Genomic DNA, 10,308 nt, shown 5'->3' on the forward strand with positions numbered 1-10,308 from the left:
TGTGTCCCAATGATGGTCTTTACGCATGCGCTTTGAATTATACACAAACCATACACTGTAAAAACTTCCGAAACGTTACTGAGTATTTCCGTGTTACCTTTCGGGATTTCAATGGTTTTTATCCACTTCCTGGGAAAGTCAAGTATCATTGTCAAAATGTTTCCTGAATGTCTACAAGTCGTACGAATGCAGACTTTTCACTGTTGTAAAAAATATTTTTATTTCCCAGTTTAAAGATTATTTGAGCGTATATATAAAATGCATCGGCCTGAGCTCAGTGACGGCCTGCCCAGGATGATAAAGCTCTCACAGGGGAGCAAATAAGTCCACGGACTACGTAGCTTAGCTAGAATTGCAAAGGAGTAAAATTCTTAATACTTACTTGCAATTCTGGCTAAGCTTTGGCCATGTTTGCAACACTGCGTTTGGAACTTCCTGGATATGTTAAAAAGGTGCTAAGCTATAATATTATACCTTCTTAAGTTTACTCTAATTTTCCAGATACAGGACTAGTTTTAAACGTGAAGGTTTCAAAATTTTCCAGGAGGCTTGCAGGATAATTTCAGAAAGGTTACTGAATTTTAGCGGAAAACGTTCCAGGTTTTTGCAAGATATATTACTGGCATAATTTGGACAAGCCAGCTGCCCATTATTTTCCAGGAACGTTTCTGAATCGTTTTTACAGTGTGGTGTAAAGTTCCTCTCAGAATTTGAGTTTTTAAAGCAATGATACTACACACTTCAGAATTCATTTAACGTTACACCAATTAATACTGGTAACCTTAGACATTTTTTCCAGTGCTGCTTGAATGCACGGTGAGATACAGGCAAGAATCGAAACATGTAAGTACTCATGATGTCTTACGTCATTTCGTTCCACAGTTACCACAAAAACACCACTAATTTGATCAAACTTGCAAGCTGACCAACCTACGGCCTCAAGTGATCCTAGATGTTGTGCTGTCTGTGTGATGAAATCAGGATATCGAGTAGGCCAGAAGGACACCCCCGCCATGTGTGTGCATAAAAATGTTTTTATTTTCGTGTATAAAAATGGCTTCTGGGAGTCCTGTTATGAATGGCAACACAGGTAAATGAAGGCCTGAATGTACCTTTGGGCAGCCCTGATGTTATGGATAAATATTAAGAATATCGTGTAGTATACGGGAAGGTTGCCGTCAATGAACCGGTTCCATGACTAGACCGCGAAGGTATTTCTCGTACCAGAGTTTGTGCAGACTCGTAATCAGTTTTAGTACCTTTCTTTGTCTGAAAAGTTTACTGCTGAGTCGTCAAGTAGATAAAATTATTTAATCATAATGCTGATAGGCAAGAAAAGATTTCTACCGTTATCTTGCTAATTATTGATATTTTCATTTAGTTATAACATGCTTTGAATATCACTGATCATCTATCTAAACGTTAACATTGAATTAAAATAGCGCTTTTTCAAGTACAATTCCCCATACTTCATGTTTCATCATGATTCGTCACAGCAGTAACACCTATAAGAATATTCAAAATGACGCAGTTGCTATCATTGACCAACTAGGTGTTTCCATGAAGGATCCACCTGACAAAGTGTTTTATTCATGGAAAATCTCAAATATTAATGTAACTTCAGATCAATTACCTTTAAAAATTGCTCAATTGTTTTAAAATAAATATGACAATGAAAAAATTAATCTCAGTAATTCATGAAAACTCTCATACTTTATAATAATTTCAAGGCTTTTTTTAATAAAATTGATTAAAAATTGAAAACATAATAATACAGTTAAAAATACTTTTGCTGTTCAAAAAAATGCGAAAATTAGTGAAATGGTCAGTGGACAAGTGAGAGCATATAACGTGCTTCAGCTGCTTATAGAAATAGTGGCATGGACCCTAACGAAGTCTGCCGACAAAATAAAGTTCTAAAAGCAAATTTAAACAGTCGCATGGAAGATAAAAACCGGTTTGTTGTTACCCTAGTCACTTATTGAAAATTTAGGAGATAAGCCTCCGAAATAGGAATATGATTAGTGAATCATATTTTGAAACTATAGAAGAAGTTTTTGAAATTACTTCCGAAAAATTTTGGGAATTGGCCTTTCAAGAGACTGAGAAAAATACTTGTCCCACAGATTTAATCAAGACAAAAAGTCTTCTACTACTATACTGCCGTGTGCAGGTAAACGACAGTATCTACAAAAATGAGTTTTTGAGATATTTGAAGAAACGCGTTTTTGATTTCCCACAAACATCAATAAAATATTGAAATTTGATTTTAGGCTATTCTATATGTTTATATCGAAGTATTTTTTGGGCAGTCTGTTTCATTTTGATTTTGTAATCAAAATTTTAATTAAAGCAGATACTGCCGCTTATCTGCTCTTCGCAGTAGTAATTTTCATGCACTTTTACTGGTAATCAGCAGTAACTGCACAATTTACTATTGAATAATCAATAATTACAAATTCAACATAATACGGAGTAGATATGTCATTACGAAGTATATTTATTGCAATGTGAATAATATATTTTATTTTAAAAAATAAATAAATACTGTGTATACACTTGACATAAATTTAATATTAATAAATGAAATGTAATTTAAAAATAAAATAAAAATTCATTTTTTTACACAAATGTTTTTATGCCAATATAAAAATAAATTAATAAATATACATGTACAGTCGACTCCCGCTACAACGCGATCCGACTTACGCGAAATTGCTATAACGCTAGTTTTCCAGGAGCAACGAATTTTAGAGCTAAAGCGAATTTCTCGCTCTCAACACGAAAATATTTGGAAAGGATTAGTGATGCAAAGTTTCGGCTTTGTTATTGACTACTAAACAAAAATTCGTTTATGTACTTTCATCTTTTCAGCACCACTGACTGCGCAAGTTCCCACATACCGCACTATAAACATAGCATTGTTAGTTTGCATATATCACCACTCCTTATTTATCATTTATTTATTCTAAATATGAAAGGTGATGAAATATTGTGGCACCAAGGCACACTGTTTCATCTAAAGTTTGAAGATGGAAACAAAAAGCGTAAGTTTGCGACAATTACAAGAAACGGAATTTTAAGAAAAAGGAAAGATTCTTGATATGCTTGAACAACTAGAAAGTGGATCGAAGGTAGCGTAGCACGACAATTAGGAATGGATGAATCTTTTATACGTATAATTAAAAGTCAAGAAGGGAGAAGGCAATCCGTATAAGTCCAGGGGGTCCCACAGGGGTGTCCCCATAGATGTAAATGTTATAAAAGTAAACGCGAAGCTACTGTATTTAAAAATATATTAGAATGACGATCAGATCGTGCAGGATAAATCATCATCTTCAATTTTTAAGTTATAAATGTAACTTATTGTATCTATTGTTTATTACTCTTACAGTGCAGTGCTTTATTATTACTACATACTGTACGTACCATAGTTTTATTTTTATGTCGCTCTCTCCCATTGATTATTGATTTCGTGCATCGTAACAGTATTTTATGTTGAATAATGCAACTTTTTTTAAAAATCGGTAAAAATTCAGCTTTTTATGTAAGAAACGTTCATGTATAGTTAAAAAATGGTCAAAAACAGTTTAAAGGTGTTTAAATGTCTAAAATGCTTGGGTATTTCAATAAAAAAATCATATACACAACACTTTTCCACAACGCGAAATTCCGACTTACGCGAGGAGTCTTGGAACGCATCCCTCGCGTAAGTCGGGATCCGACTGTATATTTATATATATACATATGTTGATTATAAATTTATTATTAAAGAGGACATAATTTAAATAGGGTATCGATCTACATCCACTTGATATCAATTTAATCCAAAACACATTTACGTACCTCCTCAGATACCAGATATACTTGCTGATTTAATAAACAGTCCTTGCTACAACGAACTCATTTTTGTGCTTTACCTTTTTAAACACTGAATAGAAAAAACTCCAGTAGATTTTTTTTTTTTTTTTGCGCATCTACTAAATCTTCTGTCATGTTTCTTCTTAATTGGAATTCCTCAAAATCGCGGACGAAGGGGGGGGGGGGGGTGCAGACATAGAATTCTTCAGATGAAAATTATTTTTTAGGAAATCAAATTCCTTGAGCTGATTATCTTCATGATCCACTTGTAAAACAGATTCCGGGAACCTCAGCGAAACGCAACTTTGACGATGTCCTCTATGTACGGTCTTGACATGGATTTCAGTTTCCACTGAGATTGTCCTGCAGGGAAACCACGGAAGTCATCTGTAGTCATGCTGATGACAGTCAATTTGTTGTTGTTGGAGGAAGCCACAACATGTTTGTTCTTCCAATTCACTCAGAAAATCTCATAAATCAGTAATTCTAAACTTCATTAACTAATTCCAAAACGTATTTAAACAAAGGAAGATATTTTATTGAATATAACGTAATACAGTTCTCCGCCGACGTAGGGCGAGGAAAAAACTATTCAACTGCCACGTTGTTATTCACAAACTCCACCTGTTCCGTTACAATTCTTCGCTGTTGCCATACATAAAAAGAAATATAAACCGCAGACGATAAACAGAAAAACTATTAAGCCGAACATTGCACGTAAAAGGAAGAAGCCGTAACATACTCCCACTCATCAAGAAACTATTCTTGATGTGTTGGAAGTTTGCACAATTTTATAATTGGCCGTTTAAAACTATATTTTGCAGTTTTTAAAGTAACAACTCTTACCACACCATCCTTACCTGAATGGGTAGCAATTATTTTACCCAATGGCCAAATAGAAGGAGGAACGTTGTCCTCTCTTATGAGGACTATATCCCCTACAACAAAATTAATGCCCTTAGTTTTTTATTTTTTTTTTTTATTTTGGAGTGAACTCAAATAGTCCACACGCCATCTTTTCCAAAATCCAAGTTTCATTTTTTGAACAATATCCCATCTAGAGCGTAGTGACAACTTACTTTCCTGTACATACTCAGGAGGAGAAGAAATTACTTCACCTATCAAGAAATGGGAGGGTGTTAACATGCTCAACTGGCTCAAATCACCATCATCAAGGGTAATGAGAGGACGAGAATTAAGTAAAGCCTCGATTTGAGTCACAAGAGGGGTTAGTTCTTCAAACGTTAAATTTGTATTCCCGATAACCCGTTTTATATGAAATTTTACTGATTTAACGCCTGCCTCCCATAATCCACCAAAGTGAGGACTTAGTGGCGGTATCATATGCCATTCAATATTCATTTGGGACAAGAAATAACTTATTTTTTCATCTTTATTAATAGAGGACACAAAGTTATATATAGTTGACAACTGTTTTTTAGCCCCGACAAAGGTAGTACCATTATCAGAATGGATGTGCTTTGGAGCTCCTCTTCGAGAACAAAATCTGCGCAAAGCAGCAATAAAAGTTTCAGATGTCATATCACTAACTAACTCTAAATGTAGAGCCTTGGTGGCAAAACAAACAAATAGCGCTATGTAACCTTTAGTAGTTTTGGCACCCCTACCTCTATGCTTCAAAATACTAACTGGGCCAACATAATCTACCCCACACACTGAAAACGGTTTAGTAAGAGTAACTCTATCTACAGGAAGATTACCCATTATTTGTTTTGAAACAGAATATCTATATCTACAACAAATAACGCAGTTATGAATACATTTTTTGATAATTTTTCTAGCACCTATAATCCAATATTGTTGGCGCAAAATACCTAGTAATAAAGTAGTACTAGCATGAAAATGTTTAACTAATAATGAACTAATTTTATGCTGAGCTGGTAAAATAATTGGGTGTTTAGCACTAAAAGGCAGCTGCGAATTTTGCAACCTTCCTCCCACCCTAATCAAGCCATCTTTATCAATAAATGGGCATAAACTTAGCAATAAACTTTTACATGGTAGAGACTTGTCATTCTTGATGCAATTAATTTCATCGCTAAAGTACGCAGATTGAATATAAGAAATTACCACTTTACCTGCCTGCTTTCTTTCAGATGTAGTCAGTGGCAATGGCTTATCATTGCTCAAAATACCTGGTTTTCGCTTACGATTTCTCATTCTACAATTTGAGATAAACCTAAAACAAAATGCTAATATATCAATAATTTTAGAAAATGAAGAAAATTTCTGAAATAAGTTATCAATGATACTACAATTAACAGAAGTATTGAAACTAAATTTAAAGTTCTTTTTCTCCTTCAAGACAGTTTCTGAATTTTTAGCTCTATGTAGTTGATTAGGCCAGCTTTCTTCAGTTAATTTTAGCCACGAAGGTCCTTTCCACCAAATTGTGCAATCCGGAAGATATTTAGGAGCTAATCCTCTGGACACAATGTCTGCCGGATTTTCCTTCGTTGGGACGAACGACCAACTTTTAACCGGTACTAAGTCTAAAATTTCAGAAGTTCTGTTAGAAACATAAGGTTTCCAATTACGAGGAGGAGACGACAGCCAGGTTAAAACGACTTGAGAATCTGTCCATGCATGGAATGAGATATCACAGTCTGAAAATATGCTCTTTGTCGAAGAATACAATCTTGCTAGTAACAGAGCACCATTTAATTCAAGTCTGGGAATTGAAACAGACTTCAGTGGAGCAACCTTGCTTTTAGATGTCAAAATAATTACTTCTGACTCCTCATCAGAACGAGGCTGCACTGCATAGATGACAGCAGCATAAGCACATTCTGAGGCGTCACAAAAACCATGAAGAATAATGTTCTTATTAGTTGTTTGAATCCATCTCGGAATGCGAATGTAGCACACTTGCTCAAAGTTCCTTTGAAAAGCTTCCCATTTCGTAGCAAGTTCTTGAGGCAGAGGACTATCCCAGTCCAATTTCAAAAGCCATAACTGCTGATAAAATATTTTGATAGAAATAGTACATGGTGATAAAAACCCAAGAGGATCAAATAACTTAGCTGATTGCGATAAAAATGTTCGCTTTGTAATGTTACCTTCAAATTTGAAATTAACTTTAAAAACAAAGCAGTCGTTTAAGGAGTCCCACGTGAGACCTAAAGCTTTAGAGCACTCATCTGGATGAATCTCTAAATTTTGAACTTCTTTGGGTGAAGTAGGCAAAGAATCAGACAGTACTTGTGGAGAATTAGATCGCCATTTTCTCAAATGAAATCCTCTAGCCTCCAAAACTTCAGAAAGTGTTTTGATTGTTGCAATAGCTTCTTCGTTCGAATTTGAACCTGACATTAAGTCATCAATGTAGAAAGAATTCTTAATTATAGATGATACAGTAGGATCTTCGTTTTCAATGTCTAAACCAATTTGATGCAACACTCGTGTCGCTAAAAATGGTGCTGCCGAAGTACCATAGGTAAGAGTACATAATCGAAATTCACTAATTGGAGAACTCTCCGATTCCCTCCAAACAATTCTCTGTAGATCTTGATCCGCAAAATCAACAAGAATTTGCCGATACATCTGTTGAATATCTGCTGAAAATGCTATTCTATTCATACGAAACCTCATGAGAATAGAAAATAAAGCTGGTTGCACTGTTTGACCAACAGCCAAGATAGAATTCAAGGAATGTGAATCAGGTGGCTTACATGAACCATCGAAAACAACTCTGAGTTTTGTAGGAACACTATCATTCTTGATAACAGCATGATGAGGAAGAAAGTATGTATCAGAGTTTATAAAGTCAGAGCTTGTTTCAGCACGTGTCATGTGTCCCAATTTTTCATAATCAATCATAAAACTTTTATATTCATCTTCAAACTTTTTATCAGTTTTGAATTTTCTTTCCATTGCAAATAATCTCGATACAGCTAGTTTCTTAGAGTTTCTTAACAATGATTTATCTTTGTAAATTGGCAACTTGACAACAAATCGACCCTGATCATTAATTTTAAAGGTAGTCTGGAAATGAGTTTCACAAAATTCCTCTTCTTCGGATAGCAGTCTCTTTTTCACGGGTAATTCTTCAGTTTGCCAAAATTTCTGAAGAATTGCATCTATATTTGTGTTTTCTTCGACATTAATAAAATGCGAATGAGCAATGGGAGACGAAATGTCACTGCGAAGAATTCTTCCAGCAATGACCCATCCAAACATCGTATTTTGGGCAATGGGTTCATTCTTCGAACCAACAATTTTACCATTTCGCATTATCGTGAAAAAACAGTCGGAACCCAAAATAATGTCAATTGGTTGCGGACGCATGAATTCTTTGTCCGCAAGATTATTGATAGCTTTAATATAATCTAAGTCCTTTAAATCCAAAAATTCAGATGGTAACTGAGCAGTTAATTTATTCAAAATATATGCTTTAACTTCGATGCGCTCATTAGAAAATTTCGACCCAATGTCAAGCATTACGGAACCTCGAGTTTGACCTGCGGACACTTCAGCGATCCCAGTCAAAGAAATTCTATCATTTTTTCTTCTTAATCGTAACACATTCATTAAATTCTCACTGATGAATGAGCACTCAGATCCTGAATCCAGCAAAGCCCTGAAAGTGTAAGATTTTCCAGAACTATCCTGAACTACAACTTGAGCAGTAGGAAGAAAAGAAACACTTCTAGTATTGTTTACAGAAGTACTGGAAATAACACCCCGATTTACGTTGTTAGAGTCAAGTTCACAATCAGGTGAAAAACTCTCTCGTGGATTGTCATTTTCTTCTACGGTAGTTGGAAATCTTTTTTTCTCAACTAAATATTCAGAAACACTAGCAGTATTCCCCTTAATATTTTCATGCAATAATGTATTGTGCTTTGCTTGACACAGCATACACTTTAAATGTGAATTCGGACAGTCTTTTACCCTGTGCACATTTAAGCACAAATAACACAATTGGTTTCGTTTTACAAAATTCTTTCTCCCAGTAAAATCCATGCTTTTAAATTTCACGCATTTAAACAAGGGATGCACTCCATGGCACTTAATGCAATTTTTAGTAATTCTGACATCTGAGCGATTTTTTATACCAACATTATTTTTCATTGGCTCTACTTTTTTTAACTCGTTGTTCATTATTAACTCAAGAGACGAACACCTTGTTTTCAAGAAATCAAAAAATGATTTCAAAGAAGGAAAGTCTACGTTAGCAGTCTCAGAAGACCAAAGCCTTCTACTTTCTGTATCAAGTTTTTGAAGCATTAAATAAATTAACCAAGGATCTCTACTTAATGCTTCCTCACCAAGAGCTTTCAATCCTCTAATAATTTCATCACTTGTATCCATAAAGTTCTTTAAATTTGTATCATTCGCCCGTGAGATACCTTTCTGTTCTAAAAATGTTCCTATCAAAGACTGTACAATTTTCTTCTTTTTATCATACCTATCCAATAGATTTTCCCATGCTTCCAAATATGAAGCGTTAGATAAGGGAATATGCTTAATTAAAGACGCTGGCTCATCGGTGAGCAACCCTTTCAAATATTGAAACTTTTGTACATTAGATAATGAATCTTGATTATGAACTGTTACAAGATAAAGATCTTTAAAATTTATCCAATCATTAAAATTGCCAGAGAAAGGCGTAATATTTAGCTTTGGCAATCGGAAATTACTTAAATTTGTCTCCGCATTTTGCGTTACAGTAGAACCACCACCATTAATTTGTACTTCTCTTATCTGAGACGGAACATGAAAGCTTTCGATTTTATTTTGATACTGAGCTTTTAATCTAAAATATTTTTCCTCAAATTCTGCTATTTCAGAATCTTTATCATCTAATAATACATCAAGTTTTTCAAATTCCGTAAATAAAGTATCTAACCTTTGAATACGTATCAAAACTTCATTTTTCGTATTTATATCATTAAATGTATTCTCAAGTCTTGTTACAGAAGCTTTAATTCTTCCTCTAGAAGCTATTATTTGAGCTCTATCTGCCCCTTCCATAATACTAAGTCAAAAGTAATCGAATTAAAGTCAAATTCTTAATTCAAATAAATTTATACATCTCGCATAAACCAATATCAAATCAGCATCAGTTCCAAAAAATTAAGTGTAATCCTCAATAAGAACTCATCAAAATATTAACAATAAAATATTCTACAAATCAAATTAATACTTCAAATAATAATATTTTCATGAAACATCGGAAAATGATCTTATGCAATAAATACAAGTAAATAAAATATCTGCTTTAAATCTTCTCAAGACGTCCAATTATCTTCTTAACAGATTTTATAAATAGAATAAAGAATATTAGAATACAGCACTTATCTTAGTATAAAGCACTTATCTCACCGGGTGCCTCCATTAGTTTATGTTCTTCCAATGCACTCAGAAAATCTCATAAATCAGTAATTCTAAACTTCATTAACTAATTCCAAAACGTATTTAAAC

At 34.1% G+C, this 10,308-nt stretch overlaps 1 protein-coding gene across 1 annotated transcript; it reads right to left on the bottom strand.

Moving 5' to 3' along the window:
- Positions 1-4,150: 4,150 nt before the first annotated feature.
- On the bottom strand, positions 4,151-9,858 carry LOC129218946 (uncharacterized). The gene is made up of 4 exons (XM_054853266.1): positions 7,799-9,858; positions 5,322-7,705; positions 4,708-4,799; positions 4,151-4,309 (listed from the first exon to the last, which is right to left on the bottom strand). Exons 1-4 carry the CDS (start codon positions 9,856-9,858, stop codon positions 4,151-4,153), a joined length of 4,695 nt encoding a protein of 1,564 aa, XP_054709241.1.
- Positions 9,859-10,308: the final 450 nt, after the last annotated feature.

The sequence above is a fragment of the Uloborus diversus genome, chromosome 3 (assembly GCF_026930045.1).
Source record: "Uloborus diversus isolate 005 chromosome 3, Udiv.v.3.1, whole genome shotgun sequence".
Classification (NCBI taxonomy): Eukaryota; Metazoa; Arthropoda; class Arachnida; order Araneae; family Uloboridae; genus Uloborus; species Uloborus diversus.